The sequence below is a fragment of the Pipra filicauda genome, unplaced genomic scaffold (genome assembly GCF_003945595.2).
Source record: "Pipra filicauda isolate LSUMZ 115617 unplaced genomic scaffold, ASM394559v2 scaffold274_size1021923_pilon, whole genome shotgun sequence".
Taxonomy (NCBI): Eukaryota; Metazoa; Chordata; class Aves; order Passeriformes; family Pipridae; genus Pipra; species Pipra filicauda.
In genome coordinates this window covers 911,043-930,486 of record NW_024104392.1, presented here as the reverse complement: position 1 = coordinate 930,486, position 19,444 = coordinate 911,043, and the positions used below count along the sequence as shown (strand labels likewise).

Here is a 19,444-nt window from a genome sequence, read left to right as displayed (position 1 = left end):
TCCTTTCAGCTGAGGGTATCACTATAGAAATTACACATGAACTGAGCACTATAAATACCTCAGAGCAATGAGTAGATATTAATAACGATATCGAACAAAAATACAGGAAAAATAATACCCTTTTGTTAGAATATAAAGCACTTAACAGATTTAAGTGAATTAAGCAAGATCAAACAGAAGGTCGTTGTGCATAGCTAGAAATAGCTTCCAGAGCTTTCCTCTAAGCATGAGAGCACAGTCCCTCAGAACTCTGCTCAGAGAAGCACTTCTGGAGGGTGTGTGCTCAGGAAAAAGTCCGATTAACTGAAACTTTGCACGTGGCTGAAAGCTCAGAACCTTCAGGCTTTGAATCCTTTCAGAAAGAGGCAGGTCCAGAGGTAAAAGTATAATGAAGATGTTCATAGTATATTCCCCTTATTCCTCAGCTGAATTTCCCTTTGATTTCTTCCTTCATGGACTATCATTTATATATTTCCCTCATCATAAAACCCACACTTTAGATTTGCCATTGTTTTATCTGCTCCTCTGAAACTGCAGAGGATGTAAGTGCAGCGTCAGGCTCACTTAAATTTGGTATATCCAGCATGTGGGAGTGGAGGGTCCTGCTTGTATCCAGCCAGCTCCAACCCACAGCCCCTGGGAGCACACATGGAAAGCATTCCCTGTCCTGTGCTGTCTTACCAAGGACAGGAGCCTGATTCCATTGCCTGATTCCACTGAAAAGCTAAAATCCCACTGTCACTTCATCAGCTCTCTCAAAGCAAAGCTAAGAACATTTTGGGACTCAGCTTGGATTTCCCCTCAGATTTCTGTTATTTTCAGAGCCACTGATGTGAAATGTTCAAACCCCTTTGAACAAAAGGATTTGAAGTCTTACTGGGATAATTAATGGATTTCTCTTTCCCACTCTTCTGCTGGATGGAGAGTTCTGTTTCATAGCTTCACTGCTCCTGATGTCCACAGCACACAGGGAATGGAATAGCCTTAAGAAAGCTTTCACAAGAATATACAGTAATTGCATTATTCTGTATGGTTTGATGATTTGCCTCAGTAATGCATTTAATGAAGGTACACTGATTATTATCTCAGACTGGTTCAGCTCTCCAGGCTATATCTGGACCTAGAATGACCTCACCCCTGTGAAAGGAGGCTTTTTGCATTGACACTGAAAACCTTTCCACTGCTTTTAGGCAACACCTGCATCTTCCTGATTAAAAATGGTCATCCTGTATGAGGAATCATAGTTATTTCAGTCTGCACACTGTGGCATGACATGAACATTGTGTTATTTTCAAAGACACTGGTAATTATAATGACCCATGATGAAGCTGATCCCCAGATATAAAGACTAATTGAACTAGTAATATAATTAATCATTATTAACTAGTGCTTTGCCTGAACCTTCAACAATTTCCACACAGTGAAAACGTTCATTGCCTGATTAATGCAAATTTAGGTCTTGAGTTTATCAAGGATAAATTGGCACTTTGTATTGAGCCTGTGCAGTTGCTCTACACGAATGTCATTGATGTGGTGCAAGTAGACATGAAGTTTTAAGTAACATAGAGATGAAGTTCTAGCTTAAGTGTTACTACAGTTTTAGTAGTTTTTATTACTTCTGCAAAGAACTTGACAGGCTTGCAGACAGCAAACCCCACTTGAGCAACTACTGGGTCCCCACAGGGAAGAAGCTTCCTGGGCTATATTAGAAGTGATTATTCCCTTATCCTTGGCATTCATTACACCACATCTACATCATTGCATCCAGTTTGGGGCCCTCCAAAACAAGCAAAATGTAAAATATATAGATATCATTCTTTTGCATTATTCATATTTATGCATCTCGAGTTGTTTCCCTGGAGACTTTTCTTCTGTTCCAAATGCTGGTGTATCGAAATGTTTCCCTAATAATAATCTTGGTGACACTGCTGGGAGATGAAGATGGATTTATTGTCATGTTTTGCAGGCCTGACACAGAACTGCAAAACATTTCAATGAAGAGTTTGCACAGAATTAGGATCTCCATGTCATAACAGTAAAGGGCTGTTTTCGGAGTCTGTAAACATGTAACAGTGCAATCCATTATTGCAGCTGGAACTGTCACCATCTCAGGAAATCAACAAAATATCAGGCAAAAAGATCTTAAGGAACATTCACGTAGTAACCAATTAAGTCTGCTGGGACCTGGCATATGAGAACTCCTCTGCAGGAAGACCTGCAGCATTTAACTGATCTACCCTTGACAAAATTCTTGCTGTTTCTGCATTTTATGACACATTCACAAATTCTTTACCAACTGAGACAGGAGCCTGTGGTGCCTTATTTGTTGCATAGTCCTGATTTCTCCTCCCTGTCCCTTAATTGAGGTGGAGTTACTGTAAGAATGTAACAGTCAAATAAATAATCACAGAATCACAGACTGGTGTGGATTGGAAGGGACCTCAAAGATAATTTAAAAATCACCTTATTCCAACCCCCTGCCCACAGTCAGGGACTCCTTCCACTAGAAAATGATCCACTGATCACAGATTGGATGACATTATAAGAGCACAGTGGAGCCAAATTAAATTGTGTTTATCACACTAACTCTGACATTTTCTAACTTTTAAAAGGTTCATTCGAAACCCCAATATTGGCATTTTAATGCCTTTATGTATGTAAATGTCCTGTCTAGGAAAATAATCCTATTTACAAGCAGGCAGTCCATCATGTGATATTCTCACAGGATTAGCCGAGAGGATTAGGATCTTTAGATCCACCACATAATCCTCCCCAATTCCAGCCAATCCTTCCACCTCAGCACTGGGAGATGTTGGGCAAATGGAACAGGAGAAGGGGTAGATGTTGCACAGAGTTCAGACCAAAAATATAACTACGCAGGAGTGTTTGTTCAGTCATGATTTTCTATTTTGAGCATTAAAAATTTAGCCCTGTGAGGAATTTCTGTGAGGAGGTGCAGTGTTTGCTGATTACTGTGTAATTAATGATGTGTAATGTCCTGCTCTAATTCACGTGGGTATAAAGGCTTGCACAAAACTATTCCACTTTTCTTATCCACAGACAGACAGCAGCTATTTTCACAGAATCACTTGGAGTTGCTGGTACTTGGTGGGCACAGGGGAGTAAAAAAGTTCTGCAACAAGAAGCAGGACACTAACAGTGAGAATTTTTGACATGAAAATCATGTTACACCAATTGGGTAAAAGAAATCATCAATTTGATCAGAGCACCCTTAAAACTACATTTATATAATGATCCCAAGTAGGTATAATTAACAGGCCTATGCCATCTAGTGGGCAGCAGAAATGTTCTACCCTGTGTGGGATTTCACATTTAGTCACTGCTTTTATTCACAAAACAGAAGTAGCCAGGGGGGATGAAGCTTTGCAGTTGGAATTATCACTGTCCAGATACCAAAACAATACTGAAATACCTCTCCAGTCCTCTTTATGGAATTTAGATGTTTTATGATGACCTTCTGTGCAAAGATAACCTTACCCTTTTATACCTCTAATCTCATGAAAAAGGAAACTGCACATAAATACAACCCTGCTGTAAGACTTTTGTTAAGAAAGCCTGTTACTGGATGCATTTTAATTAATACAATATATAGGAAAATCAGTGTGACCAAGGGAGGGTTCCTCAGCTTTCATTTTGTCTCTGAAAACTGAAAGAAATTGTAGTAATTAATAAAACACTCATTTGCATTTAAGCTATTAATAGTGGAAACATTGCATCACAGGTTCTTCATAATTACACATGTAATGATTCCTAATCTGGTTCTTACATCTGGCAATTACTACCTAAATGTCAGTATTTTAACATAAATGTTATGAATGATAGTGTGGCATTTTTTTAACATTTGCCACCTAATCAAATTAAAAGTCTTTAAAGCTGGGAGTTTGTGGTTTCCTTGATAGCAATGCTCATTTTCATTATACCCATACAAAAAATTTGTAAAAATATGACTATTGTTCTTAGCTGAGGGAGAGCCCAGGGATTAGATCACATAAAAGCATTAATAAAAAGCATTTTATGTGAACTATAATCACCCGTGCTGTCAGACTGATTATTATCTATTATTCCAGTGATTTCTAATTTAACAGAACTTGGCAGCCCTCTATATTTCTTTCTGTAGGATACAAAAAAATCCAAATATATGAGCAGAGGTGGGGGGATCAGACCCTTATTCCTCTAGCTGATCTTTGGAATACAACTAAGATGTACTTCAATATACTCAATAAGATTTTCAAGAATTTGTTAGATGTGAAACATCAGTGGTTATTGAAAGGATTTATATTTCTAAGTCCTTCAAGGGCTTTTGGAATTTTTACAAAGCATGAGGTTCACAAATGGAGATGTAACCAGAGCAGGAGGAATCCAGCTGTAAATCTGTGCAGCAAGATTCAGCCTGAAGGTTACAAATGCCTGTGAAACCTGTCCCATGCTGAGGAATCACCGAGCAGGGCAGTCTTGTGTATTTGTAGAAAAGCTGAAAAAAGGTGGGTTTTATTCTTTGTGCTCTTTTTATAGTGCCTTCAAAGCATGTCACCCCAAAATAAAGAGCTTCTACTTTGCAACCGACTGCCTTGAAGAAATGAACAGGTGAGTTGTGTCTCCTCTTGGTCGTGGGATGTTCTTTATCCTGGTGCTTCAGCATTTCATCTCCACAGGAATATACTCTTGGAGATCATGCTGGCTGATGGTGTTCTCAGGACTTAGTCCACTCAGGCTTCCATTAATTTTAGTAAACACATCACATTCTGTGGCTCACTTTGCTGAAATTTTCTGCAAAGGAAAGTCAGTTGTGTTGGTCTCATCTACATTAATTAGAAATTTGGGGTTGTTTATGGGTATAAGGTTTATCACATTTGTGATTTTTTCTGTTAATCAAGATTGGAAGTCTTAGTGGCATCAATGTTTCTGTCATATAAAAACAATGCAAGCACAGCAAGGCTCATGCAGAGTATGCCCAGTGATGGGACAAGGTATTTTAAAGTTAGCTCTGGTGACAATCCACAGTAACATGACATGACCTAAAAACAGAGAAAAACAATTTGGAGTAATTTTTGTAACAGGATTGAAATTGAGATGCATTAATTTTTTGTGCCAGAATTAATATATATATATATATTTATGTATAAAAAGAAATAAGAATCAACTTCCTCCCCACCCCCAAGAAAAAAACCCAACATTGAAACTCAGAAGTAACTAATTTTGTTCACCACAGCACTGTCCCAGCACAGAGCAGAGGCCAGCAAAGTTCCATTTTGGGGGCTGCAGTGTGCTTTTAGATGTCCTTGGGTGTGCTGGGAGGACATTCCAAACCTCTAACTGGACAAGGCCCTGGACAACCTGATCCCACATTAAAGCTGGTCCTGCTTTAATGTGGGCGGGTGTGGGAACAGACACCTCCTGAGAGCTCTTCTAACCCAAATTACTCTGTGCTTCTCTTGTGATTCAGTGATGAAAGCAGAGCTCAGGAAAAGGTGGGACGGTGCCTTTGATTCCAAAAGGCACAGTCAAATGTCCTACCCCCTCCTGTTACATCAGGAGTTTGTGTATTCCCAGCTGAGGTGAAAAGCAAGGACACGTGGGACAATGTCACCACACTGGGAAGTCTGAAATCTTTCCTGGCACAGTTGTCTAAAACTTTGAGATTTAGTTTGTTATTACTTGGAAAGACAGAGCTACATCAGGATACAGCTGGATTTTTCTTTGGAATACTAATGCCTAAAAATTACTATTGAATTGAACATTTCTATTCCAAGGTTTTCAGGACACTGTGTTGGTGTAGGAGACTGGCTGGGTTGAAGCAGCTCAGGCCAGTTTATTGTCCACTGAGGAGGATGATGAGGTTCAGTCACCAGGATACTTTCAGGGTATAAATTTGCTGAAACGTGTTTTTTCCCCGTTGTTAATGTTCCATTGTTCAGTTCTGTTGTGTGGCTCAGATTTGTTCAGACTAAACCAAAGTCAGGGTGTTCTGTTGTTTAACTCAGCATGGTCTCTGCCTTGGCTTTAGTTACTGTGGGAGCTCTCACTCGCTGAAGTGCCATCGATCATATTTATCTATTATACATAAAGGGTTCTGACTCAAGGAAAACCTGCAAGTCTTGACATAGTTCAATAACCTGCTTTTATAATATCCATTGATTTTTCCATGGGGAGCCAAAGGAGCTGCCTTTATGGCAGTGTACAGCCTTTGAGCAGAGGAACAGCTGGGAAGGTGCATATCATACCACCACTTCACATCCTTTACTTCGGAATTTACAAGACCCTTTTTCCTGATTTTTTGGGTCTGATTCCCACGGGAGAAGGCAAAGGGTGAACTTCTGCTTGAAGTATTTTGTGCAGCATTTTCTGTTCAGCAACGCTGTTCCTGTAGAACACTTGTAATTCTCTCCTCCCCCAAATGATGGATGACTCTGCCACCTCTGTGAAATCCCTGGGCATCCCCTGCAGCTTTTCCATGCTTCCTGGAACTCCTTCTCCCACACGCCCTGTGTGAAATTCAAAGTGAGGAAGGAAGATTCATAGATGAGAAGTGCATTTAAAATACTAATTTCACAAATCTCTCTCTTCCCAGCAAACTGCTGACCATGTAATGTGAGGAAATAGGGCAAATGCTTTGCGTGGTATCTCCCTTTCCTGCTGTCACCACAAAATTTAACTGGATTTTCCATGCTGACAGAAGGGTAGATCCTTCATGCTGAAAAGGAAAGGAGTTCTAACGTGGACAGGAACATTCTTTATTCACTATGTGGGGAATCTTTGCTCTTTCTTAACTGCCTTTGCCACCAGCTCTTGTTTTAACAGCTCTTTTTAGACTTTCTTACATCAGGTTCGCTGTTTAATAGTTTTTCCCACTCCAGAATATTTTCATCTGCCTTTGACCCAGCATTGCTGGTGGGGGGGTTGTACCCAACAGGCAGGAATTGATTTGTCTGTACAGATCGAGGTGCTCAGCTGGGGCTGAGCTTTTCCTGCTGTGCTTTCCAGTGCAGACACACTTGGCTCTGCAAAATTAATGCTCGTGCTGTTTTGTCAGGTCTTACACGAGCACAGTCGTGTTCTTGGAAATGAATTAATAATGGAATTGATGAGCTCATCTTTTGCTTGCTACTCCAGGCTTGTTAAAGGCCTTATTTCCCAGAAGTGCTTCATCTATTACCACCCCACACATAACCTGTTTATGGCTTTAATTAGCACTGAGTTTAATATTCGGTTGTTTTACAATATCTACTTTATTTAAAAGTTCCATGTCATTGAAGTCTGCAGTGCAGTGCATTTACAACCTCCTCATGGGCTCCAAATATTAAATTTAAAAAAGTTTCTATTTTAAGCTGAATAATTTGATCACATTTGATTTGAATAACTGGGTTAACTTTGCATAAATCTTTTGCGTTCATTCAAAACACATAACAAACATCTACTACTGAAACAGAATAATGATTGATTTTTATGGGGGTTACCCAATATTTTTCAAGGAAAGACCTGAAATATTATAGCTCAATATTTCTTTTCAAATGAAACTGCTTGAAAATTGAAGTATTGTGAATTAAGTCTCTATTGTTTATAAGCAAATGTTATGGTGTCTCCCATCTACTTTTATGTATGGAGTATAACTGAGTTACTCCAGACTTCCCCTAAATCATCCTGTTTGTTACTAAAGTTTGTTCAAATGTCTCCCTTAAATTTGGGGTGGTTTAGTGTCCTTGAGAGGTCTTGGCCAAATCAGATGGTGAGCCAGGATTGACACAGCTTTTACAGTTTCAATGTACTTTGTCTTTGCTTTAAAGAAACCAACACCTCAGAAAAGGCCTTGGCAACTAAAACTTTCGTACATGTGGCCCCATTAGACATTTTCCCCCTAAAACAAGAGCTCCTGGAGAAGTGTCACATCAGCCTGGCCTAATTTAACAGTTCTTTAACAATAGAGCTAAATTATTGCAGGGCTCTTACTCCATGAAAAGCAAGGAGAGAATTCTGCAGAACAGGAAAGGTATTTTTCAAACAGAAATCCCTGAAATGGAAGTTCCCAGTGGTGCTGTAAGTAGACATAAAGAGCAGATTTTCCCTTTCCTCCTTTATGTTCCCATAAACTTGTTTCAAACCCGTGCCCGAGGCCATGTCAGCCCTCTAATTTATTGTTCTCACATAAAAGCTCAGAATTTTCAGCACAAGTAGAACAATTTTGTGATCAGAATGAGCTGCAGGCCCAGGGACAAGGTGAAATCACAACATTTATGGGAGTGAACAGGGCAATAGTGGAGGAGAACACCAGGAATTCCTAAGAGTGAGCTGTAAGTCTTCCAAAACTCCTTTCCTTGGTTTGTCACCCAGCTCCTCATTTCTAGGATTTATGGATGACTTACTATAGAGCCATGAATTACCATTTCCCCCTTAATTCAGTTTGAGACCCTCTGGTTTATAGCATTGCACTAAAGGAGTTTGCAATCCACAATTGCAATTATCCACTCAAATTAGCATTCAGGTGTGAATTCCTCCCTGGTGCAGGAGCAGGATCTGCATTGGCTTTCTGCACTGATTTAAATTACAAGATTAACTTAATCATATTCTGCTGTAAATAATACCATTGTGAGTTGATCCAGTTCTTCTGGGAGCCAAAGAGTTCAGCTGCATTTAATATTGCAGGTTTAGTGATTCCAGCTCTGCATGTGTCTCAGTCCAAACTGGGGTGTGAGACACTGAGCTAACACTGCCAAACCTGAAGATTTAGTAAGAGAAATAAGTAATATCATAATTAAATAGTTGGGCACTTAAGAGGATTGTTTGACCTGTTTGATCTGATTTCTTTAAGACTATGTATGTGAAAGTAGAATTATATAATTTCTTTAGTAAAGCATCCCATTTCTTAAAAAAAATCCCCTCTAAATCCCAAAAAAACCCACCCAAACTTCAGACCATGCTAAACTCAGTTCTGTTGCTTATAAGGAATGTTTCCTTTCTCCAGAGCTTTCTTTTGGCTCAATCATTTGGTGAAAGCTGGGGCAAAGACTTGAATAAATTACTAAAGAGAAGTTCCAGCTGAGTGAATTTTTGTGACTGTTTTGGTAGATTTTCTTAGGGATTGTTATTGGTTTTATGTGAAATTATAGTCTATCAGTTACTGTGTGCATATTCTCAGTGCTACATGACTATATTTATACAGTAAATGCTATTTTATTACCAGAAGGGTAATTTATTTGCTACAGAAATAATAAACTTCCTTTGTCTGTTACCCACTGGGGAAAACCAAAACCAAACAAACAAAGAAACCCACGCCAAACCAGACTTCTGAGCAGAGAGGCATAATTGTGCCTCTGTTTGACAGGGTGAAGTTCAAAAAAAAATTGCAAATAAAAATAACTATCCCATTAAGTGCATGAAGTAGATGCACATGCGAAGAGGGCACAAATTGCCACGGTTCACTTGTCAGCTCTGGAGCTGTCTGGGGCTTCTTTCCTGTTTTTCCAGGCTGACAAATCTAAGAAGACAATGCATGAAACAAGATCAACAGTCATGTCAAATTATCAAATCAGAGAGTACTTACAGTTTATCCCATGAATGATTTTACTTAACAAATCCCAGCAAGTGTGACAAATAAAAGAGTGGAAACAGGGGCTGCTGAGAGTTGATACACTGGGAGGGATGAGCTCATTGAGAACGCTCTGCTCTGTGTTATATTTCACTGGGAGACATTTTCAGGCTTCTTTTGTGTTGAGGAAAATCAAGGCATCGTTTCAACCATCCCTATCACAGGAAGCTTTATCCTGTTAAATGAACGTGTTACCTGCACAACCTTAGGAAACAGTGACAATAATGTATCTTAGGAACCCAAATGGGAAATGCATTGATTTTTTAGGTGTCCAGTAGGAAAGAATGGTCAGGGAGAAGCAGCATAACAAGTACAAAATCAATTTTGAAATCTAATTCTGTATTGCAGAGAATTTTGCGGTGAATTCTGAAATATGGTTATCCCACTGATGTAAAAAAAATATAATACCAAGCTTTTGATTAGAAATTAAATATAAACTGCACTGAATAAATTCTGTGTATCAAATAAATGGTTCAAGGGAATCTCTGTTTTCATAGACTTAAAGGTAACTCGATGCAAGTGAAATTTAACTTCCACTTTAGTTCTAGTTTTTCATTTTAACCAAAAAATCACAAGTGTAGAAGCAATCTCAAAAGTGAAGAAAGAGATATTCCTGCACTGAAACATGTATAACTCAAACCTGAGGTGACAAAGGAGTGCAAGTATTATTGATGAAAAGAAGCAAGAAAGCAGTTCTTGCATTCAAGTTATATTTATTTATTTATTTATTTATATGCATATATATGAAATAAGTAACTATTTATTTATTCTATCCTTTACTACCTCAGGATTTCATTGATTTAATCTTTAAAAGAACATTTAACAGAAAGAAGTAGTAAAAGTGAGTGGACTTTTTCTTGAATTTACACCTTCTCAGGACATGTTCTTTATTTACTTTTTCACTTGAATTAAACAGTTTCTTCTCTAAACCAGCCATCTGGTATGTGCAATAAGTGTATGCAGAGGGTATTAGCAAATAAAACTTATCTGAGCCTCAGCAACCCACTTCTTCCTGACCTGCTCTCTGTGAGTTTATGAAACAGTTTTAACTATAACCCTAAAAATAGCGGCCTTGCACCTCTTTTTTTTAAAAAAAAAAAAAGTTTTACCTCTTGCCTTTGGTTTTTATTCTTCTACACCAAAGGTATTAGTTCTCTCTAATTTATGATGACTGAGATTGTCGAGTTGTTTTTTTTTTTTAATTGTGCTTTTTTTTTACTCTGGGCTGTTAGAAAGGAACAGAGTGGAAAAGGGGGTGAATGTGACGCCACTATGAAAAGCATAGTTGCCTTTAGTCCCAGAACCTCCCACTGACCTTGGGCTGGCTCAGCCCCCCGTTCAGCAGGAGTAAATTCCAGCAGCCAGGAACCAGAAATTATTGCATTTGTACACTGAGGGATGGCATATTCTTGTTTTTAACGCAGTGTTTTGAAGAGCAAGGCAATGTGAAGTAGTTTCCTGGTTGTTTGGTCCCTGTAACATTTTCCAGTGTTTCTGCTGGGTGATCAGAAAGCAAATGTGCTCCTGACAACTGGGGGCAGTTCAGGCATGATTCACTCTGCAGTCCCAAGCTTTGATTATTGCAGCAGCTCGTCAGTCCCTCTCTGCCCCGGGTGCCTTCGTGCTCATCACTGTCCAGCCTGGGGGACACTCAGACTCTTGGAGGCCCTGGGCTGTAACCCCTCATTCTAACTAGAATTATCTCAGTAAATTTAACTTAACATCCTACCAGGCAGCTCTGTTTTATCCCAAAGCGATGACAACAGTGCCTGTTTGTTACCAACAGAATTAATTAAAGCCAAGTCTGATTTATTTAGAATTTAATTGAGACAAAGCATAAAACTTACTTATGCATTTTGATGACTTTACTTGAGGCTCACCTTTCCCTGCCTTTGGTTCACCAGGGCAATAAAAGATAATTAACCCATTTCTTGGTGCCCTGTAGGTTGTTACAACGTGCCTTGGTAAGACAGAGATTATATATCCATGGGGACGTTGTACAATATTGAAGGTGAAATGTTGAGGCAAAGGATCCCTGGGCTATTTAGTGCCTCTCCATGTCATCACAATTTCTCTCTGGAATGCAAACCCCGTGCTCTGTTGGGTGGCCTAGAGTCAAACTTAGTGAAACATGCTGGTTAAGTTGTTTATTTATCAAAAGAAAAGAGGTTTGAAATTCCCAAAGAAAAAGGGTGTGGTTTGGTGGTGGGGAGAGAGGAGTCCAGCTGAGGTACAGTGGGATTGCAAATGACACCTGCCAGAACATGTGTGCCTGCTTGTGCCCATGGGGCAGTCAAAGAGCTATTGGGGTACAGCTTAGAAACCAAATTAGACCAACCCCAAACTGGGGGTTTGCTGTAGCTGCTTGTAAGGTGTGGCACACACAGCCTGGTATTGCCTGACCTTCACTCAGACATGCCCTCAGCCATCCCTGAGGAGCTCAGCTCCCATGGATGCTCCCCATCCATCCCTGGGGAGCCCAGAGCTCCCATGGGTGCTCCCCATCCATCCCTGGGGAGCCCAGAGCTCCCATGGGTGCTCCCCATCCATCCCAGAGCTCCCATGGGTGCTCCCCATCCATCCCTGAGGAGCCCAGAACTCCCCATCCATCCCTGCCCAGAGCTCACAGGGGCTCCCCATCCATCCCATGGGTGCTCCCCATCCATCCCTGAGGAGCCCAGAGCTCCCATGGGTGCTCCCCATCCATCCCTGAGGAGCCCAGATGGGTGCTCCCCATCCATCCCACAGGGGCTCCCCATCCATCCCTGAGGAGCCCAGAACTCCCATGGGTGCTCCCCATCCATCCCTGAGGAGCCCAGAGCTCACAGGGGCTCCCCATCCATCCCTGGGGAGCCCAGAGCTCACAGGGGCTCCCCATCCGTCCCTGAGGAGCCCAGAACTCCCATGGGTGCTCCCCATCCATCCCTGAGGAGCCCAGAACTCCCATGGGTGCTCCCCATCCATCCCTGGGGAGCCCAGAGCTCACAGGGGCTCCCCATCCGTCCCTGGGGAGCCCAGAGCTCACAGGGGCTCCCCATCCGTCCCTGGGGAGCCCAGCTCTCATGGATGTTCCCATTGCCTTCCTGCCCTTTGCCCCCAAGGCTTTCAGTGCACAGTTCAGAACCAAATGCCCAAGTTTCCAAGCTCCCCATAAAGAACTTTTGATAACCTTGGCTGCCAGTTTTCCTAAAAAATGAGAGTGGTTTGCTCATCAAGGAAATTCATCAAGTTTATGCAGCATTCCTTTTGAACTGAGTTTGCATTTCCTTGGGAAAAAAAAATGTTAACTGTAAGAAAATGATCTGTAATCTCAGCACTTGTATAACTCCTGATTAACCTCAAAAACATTCACTCATGCTTTTTTTAAAAAACATAAAGCCTAAAATGGAGATTCTACTTCTTTTCTCAGAAGAGATTTTATCATTATAAGCCGCTGAATATCATCAGATATCCCATTATGTCGGCTTGACAAAGAGCTGACTCTGAACTGGGGTAAATGAGGTAAGAAAGTCCTTGTAACTAGAGCTGGGGATCATCTTGGCCTTTGAAAGAGAAAAGTCTGAGCAGCCTTAGAGAAGGAAGATTATCTTCAGCTAATTCCAGCTTTGGCCATGTGTAAAGCTGATACTCTGTGTATCCTAAGGATATCCATGTGCTCTGGGAGATCAATATTGACACTTTGGTTTCTATGTGTGCTTCCAAGATCTGAAACTTTCAAATTAACAATGAGTAACAAGAGAAATTTGGCGAGACATTTAAGACAATCTGAATTTCCATCCACTGCCCACCCAAATGGCTGAGTCTGTTTTAACTTGGAAAATGGTAATTAGTCCTAATTTATCATTGGTGCTTAAGCAGAACCTCAGTTGAAGGCACTGAGCCATCCTGCCTAATTGCCAGAGGCATATGGCAAAGTATGACTAAAACTATTTTGCTCCAATACTAATGAGTATAGAAATTTGGGAACTGTTGAAAAACTAGTGAATACAAACCCTTAATAATGCCCAGGGAATGATGTCATTCCATTCCTGCCATAAAGAATCTGCCTTGCAGGAGCAGCAAATGCCAAACGATCATTTGCAGAGTGAAATGCTGCTGGTGAGCACTGTGGAAAAGCTGCTCTGCAAACCTGTTAATCCATTTTAAATGTACTTCCTTGGTGATAAAGATGAGTTATTGATGTGCTGATACAAACAATGTCTGTAAGCAGTGCTAAAACCCTGCAGTTGGTATTTGTAAAAACTAATCTTCATTCCCAGTTTCATTTCCAATTTGCTCGCTTCTGTTTTCCTGAAAGGCAAAGCAATGTGATTGCACAATCCTTTATATTTTCATAGTTCTGCAAGTAAATTAAGCCCTCTCACAATTCCCCATGAGGAGGAAATGTTGCTGTTCCCTTTGGCTGCTTAGGAAAGCCGTGAGATCCGTGGAGGGCTTTGCTGAAGGCTGCAGTGAGTCAGTGCTGTATCCAATATTACAGATTAATATCGTGGCTCTGGGCTCTGCAGAGCCTCCACCAGGAGATCAATACTGCTGAACTGGGGGCTATTTTTAGTGGAGAGTTCACTCTTCCTTCATTTTCTGCCTCCTTGCTTTGCCTACCACCTTCCACGCACCCCTCATAGAGAATAATAATCACACACCTCCTCAGAAGCTTTTTTTTTCTCTTCTACTATCAGTGGGAAAGAATTACGCTGGATATTTTCCTTGTTTTAATCTGCAAAGCAACTTGTCCTTATGATACTGCACAAGTTGCTCACTAATGTCTTTCTTAAAGTCTCTGAAAGATGTTTTTGTCATTATTCATTAACCAAGAACATAATTATTAACAAATTTGATGTTGCAATGCTAAAAAAGAAAAAAGAGCTGCTCCTAGAAAACCTTCATGTTCAATATATTGGGAAATTAATGACACGGTAAATAATTTAGTCACTGAGTAAGGGGATGCTTTAGAAAGCATCCCAGCCATTACAGATGGCATGAAAGGGCTTTTTCTTTGGTTATGTTTCCTTTTTGACGAAAATAAGCTAATTCTTGATTTTCCAGTTGCTGAAGATTAAGAAGTAACTTTCCCCTCTGTGCGTTCATTTCCCTTTTTTCTAGTTTTTCAATTATATATTGTATGAATATCCAGTAATCTTACATGAAGAAAACTCTGAACCTAAAATAAACTATAATACTTTCCCAGTGAAGCAGAAAATCTTATCTTTGATCAGACTAATTAATTTTGGGATAAAGAAAGAAACCAGAACATCTGATTTCAAATGTAAATTTTGCAGTACTTTCAATTTACCAAGTTTTGGTTTAGAAACCTAAGATTCCGTTAAAAAAAAAAAAAAAAGGAAAATTAAATTAATATCACAGCTCAACAAGACTGAACATTTATATCACCAGTATTGTGAATCCAAACTACCAAATAGACAGTGGATTCTGCCATAGGCTGTTTTAGCTTTCTGAGGACGCAAATTTAATACAAGCTATTCCCTAATACAGGTTTTCATAAAATAATTATCATCATTCTATTTTCTAGTATTTTGGAAATTCAGGCAAGTTCTTGAAATTAATAGGAGTAGCAATCAGAATAAATGTGATGTGCTCCTGCACACCGTGTCTCTGGAAACCATTCCTCACAAATTTGCAGAAGCAGCTCAGAGAGGGTTTGGTTCTGCTTAAGGGGACATTCTCTGCTCTCCACAGTCCATAAAAATCCCACTTATTCTTTGCTGAAGTTGGCACGTTTGTATGTGAGCTCCACACTTTCCTGATGACAGAAGGATGATCAATGTCCTGGTCCTTCAGGGTTCCAGGCAGCAGAATAAAATGCCAAGGTCTGATCCTGCACGAGGTAAAGACCTCCAGCAGATGTGACCACGAGTCCAGAAGAACTTCTGCAGTGGCCTGAACTGGGATGTCCTTCACTCGCAGTTATTCACCTCTGAACACGCCTGGATTGTGCTTTTAACACCCTGAACAGTGCTCAGGTTTTGCAGTAACCATTGTCTCTGACTTTTCCAGATGTTAGGAATGTGTGTGACCTCAGATTTACATGAGATGTGCCTTTTAAGTATCTCTTGCTCATTTTTTTATCATTCTATCAGATGGATGAATCGTTTGGGTCTCGCAGCAATTGGTTACACACCCGATGACAAGGACATTCATCCAGATGAAGGTAATGCTTCAGTGATTATAATTAGGAGAGGAGAGCAGACAGCAGAGATCTGTTCAGTGTCTCAACAAACTTGGAGATGTCATAACTGACTCCTTTATTAACATTTGGCTGTATCTTTTCAAATATCAACCTTTATAAGAATCCTTACCCTTGAAGAACTCCAGTTACTGGTGCCACCACCAAAGAAAATAAAATCCTGAGTAATAATTTTAAGAAATATTTAAAATAAGTGATAAAGAGAATTCAGGGTTCAGGTTGAGGTGTGATCTCCCAAATCCCAGCCCTAAGGGATGCCCCCTAAAGCAAGTGAAGACACCACAAACCCAGGCAACATGTGCTTTTTGTGCTTCCTGAGCTCAGGTTCCAGCCTTGCCTTTTCCCATCACCCACAGTGGAATTAATGCTGACATAATAAAGTGTTGAGGCATCTGGAATGAAGTTTCTCTTTGACAGTCTGTGACCTGAAGCTGGGGTTTAGGTGCAGTGGGAGTCAGGTGCCGAACACACTTTCTGTAACGCTGCCCTAAAGCATTTGGAGATTCACGTGCAGGCATTCCCACAACCCTGTTCCTTCTGGCTGCCAAGCCCTGTGGGTGACTGGGGAATGTTTACTTGGCCTTGCTAATGATGTTTTTAAAATGTGGGACCTGCTTGGTTGTGGAAAAGCACAGGAGTGAAACCGGGAATGCTTTGTTAGCAGATTACTGGAGCGAGAGTGACCAGGACGACATCGATGGCTCGCTCACCCTGAAGCAGGAGGGCTCCTCAACACTGTGTGACACCTACCATCGAACACCCTCAGTGAGTCCCAAATGTTGCATTTGACAGTAGGGCACCAAAAAATCTCTGTGTGCCTTGAGTTGCACTTTCCCCGTTTCGGAACATTTAATTGCTGTAAAGGTGGAATAAAGCTGGATCTGATTGTAAGAGTGAAATTATTGCTGTTCCTCATGAGCCAAGACCTGGAGGTTTCCATAGCAAGTCAGTTACAAAGGAAGGAGAGGTAAATATCTCCTGACACAGATCTGCCACTGCACTGTAAATATGACTTTTTTTTTTTTAGGGTTGGTGAGACTACACCTGATAATAGGAACAAATATTCAAATGTTGACTTCACTGCAGAGCATGAAAAGAATGTGGTGGATGGGATAGTTTGGATTAAATGAGACTGTTTTTCAAGTATGAGTATTGGATAGTGGGGGATGGAGATTAAGGTCAGCTCACATTCACGCAGTAATCAGGTTTTAGTTGTTCTTCTCAGAACAAATCTTTCTAGGCAGGGGGTTTTTGTTACAATATTGTGCACAATACCATAGTATTGATAGTATTGCAAATAGAACATTTCTATTAGACAAAACACAGACAGGCTGTGATAATTATTCTATGTTTCTAAACACAGATAGGACTGTTCTCTATTTTTCTTTCAGATTTTTCTTCAGCGTGAATGACATGATCCTCACACAGCCAGAACTAAAGAAAGAGTGACTGAGACAACAGCATCACATGGGTGAAGTTCAGACTGATTTTCACCCATGTGATGCTGTTTTATCAACTGGGATACAGGTTAAGCCCCTCCCTTTCTGTTTTTCCACATTTTTGCCTTTCTCTTTGTTTTTGAATTAAATTTATACACAGACCCAGCAGAATTAATTCAAATAATTCCAGAAGTTCAGCAGCCCCCCAGTCAAAAATCTCCCTGGGTGCTGAAATTTTTGTTCTTTGGGTTTAGTTTTTGGGTTTTTTCTTTTGGCTGGATACATATCCCCTATAAAGAGAAAGTAAATCCGACTATGGTTTCTTTTTGGAGACTCCCATGTCTTCAAGGCATACTGCTGGACTGAGTGTAAGCTGGGCAGGTCTTCAGGAAACCTGCATCAGTGTTATACTGTTCTTTCCGTCAGGAGTTGAGTGTGGGCAGAGAATGTGCAAAACAAGAATAGGGAGTGGTTAAAATATAGCACTTGCATAAAAGTCCTCACTGCTAATTATCTTCTGTTTACTCTAATTATCTTCTGTTTCCAGAGGTTCATGTTATGACATATCAAGCACATCAGTCCATTGATTACTATATATCTCATCATTTTCTACACCACAGTCCCTTTCTTGGGTCTGTTCAAAACCTTGTCTCACGGTCAGCTGTTTCTGTGTCTTCCCAGGTGAATTCCTCCAGCCCATTCCCCGAAGCCAAACAAGGTCGACACTTTTCAAGCGAATCGACGTATTCCCATTCCTCTGCCGAGGATTCCCGGCAGGATGCAGCAGGCAGCACACACTCCTCGGGATGCAGACCCCCCTACCGAGAGCGGCGCTCGTGGCAGGACCTCATAGAGACCCCCCTGACCAGTTCAGGGCTGCACTTCCTGCAGACTGTTCCTCCCGAAGCCGAGTACTCCAGCGGCCGGCCCGGAATGTCCCCGGACAAACGAAGACAAGCCACGCTACCAGTCCAGAGGCGACATAATTTTGAGCAGGACGGGCCTTTCCCTCTGGTGGAGTGTCCCAGGGGACACAGCTCCCATGGCAGGCCCCAGAAACAACGCAGCCAGAGCCTCCCCCGGAACAGAGACGTCAGGGGCAAGGGCCGGGTAAAGTCCATCGAAGGGATGGATGACAGTCTGGAAGAGAAAGTTCCCATTAGGAGGCATAACAGTTTCTGTGCAGAAGGTGAGCTCTGGGAGACGTTCTGATCCTCCTGACTGCCATCAAAAGCCAGGGCAGTATTGCCATTATTCCCAGCGAGTTTTCTGTGGTTGAACCACTGGGTGTTGGCAAATTCATCCGTCACTACACAGGAATTCATATTTGAAATTCCAGGAGGTAACGCTAAGAATAGAGCTTTGGGATGATCAAAAAGTTCTTGTTTTATCAAAACAAACACCGGGGAACTGTGTAATAGGGTTAATTTATTCATGAAGCTGCAGTATTGCTGGGTTTAGAGACTTCGTCGAAGCAATTGGATTTGTTGTCAGGTTTCTTTATTTTCTTTCAGAAAACATAAAAGAGATTGAAGAAATCACAGATGGTCTGCAGGAGCTGTACAAAACCCTGGAAGAAGCCAGTCTGTCAGCTTTTGGGGAGCAGCGTCCTTCCACCAAGCAGGAGTTTCGCAAGTCCTTCGTGAAACGATGCAACGACCCCGTTATCAATGAAAAGCTGCACCACATCAGAGTTCTCAAGAGCACTTTAAAAGTAAGGCTTTAGCATTGGCTTTGGAATAAGGAACATAACCTTGTAAAAGTATAATCATAGAGTCACAGAAAGGTTTGGGTTGGAAGGGACCTTAAAGCCCACCCAGTCCCACCCTCTGCCATGGGCAGGGACACCTTCCACCAGCCCAGGTTGCTCCAAGCCCTGTCCAACCTGGCCTTGGACACTTCCAGGGATGGAGCAGCCACAGCTTCTCTGGGCAGCCTGTGCCAGGGCCTCCCCACCCTCACAGTCAGGAATTTCTTCCCAATATCCCATCTAAACCTGCTCTCTGGCAGTGGGAAGCCATTCCCCCTTGTCATGTCACTCCATTCCCTAAATCTCTTAATATTTTCCGTGGATGAGGCTTTCTTTGTAGCTTTAAAATTAAGTTGCAAATAAACTAAAACTCCTTGAAAGCAAACATGTTCCAACTTAAAGGAAAAAAAGAATGATTATTTGGCACTCTGTATAGGCATGTTGTAGCG

At 41.2% G+C, this 19,444-nt stretch overlaps 1 protein-coding gene across 2 annotated transcripts in view; it reads left to right on the top strand.

Annotated features, from left to right (window-relative positions):
* The window catches only part of LOC113996437 (connector enhancer of kinase suppressor of ras 2-like), a 90,469-nt gene that overhangs the window by 63,784 nt on the left and 7,241 nt on the right, over positions 1 to 19,444 (top strand). The window contains exons 18-22 of one of the 2 annotated variants that reach the window (XM_039382586.1): positions 4,534 to 4,605; positions 15,700 to 15,770; positions 16,471 to 16,571; positions 17,927 to 18,434; positions 18,760 to 18,959. In XM_039382586.1, the coding sequence (XP_039238520.1) occupies positions 4,534 to 4,605; positions 15,700 to 15,770; positions 16,471 to 16,571; positions 17,927 to 18,434; positions 18,760 to 18,959 (952 nt within the window). Of the gene's footprint in view, positions 1 to 4,533; positions 4,606 to 15,699; positions 15,771 to 16,467; positions 16,572 to 17,926; positions 18,435 to 18,759; positions 18,960 to 19,444 lie in introns of both variants that reach the window. The other variant, XM_039382585.1, reaches the window with a different exon arrangement.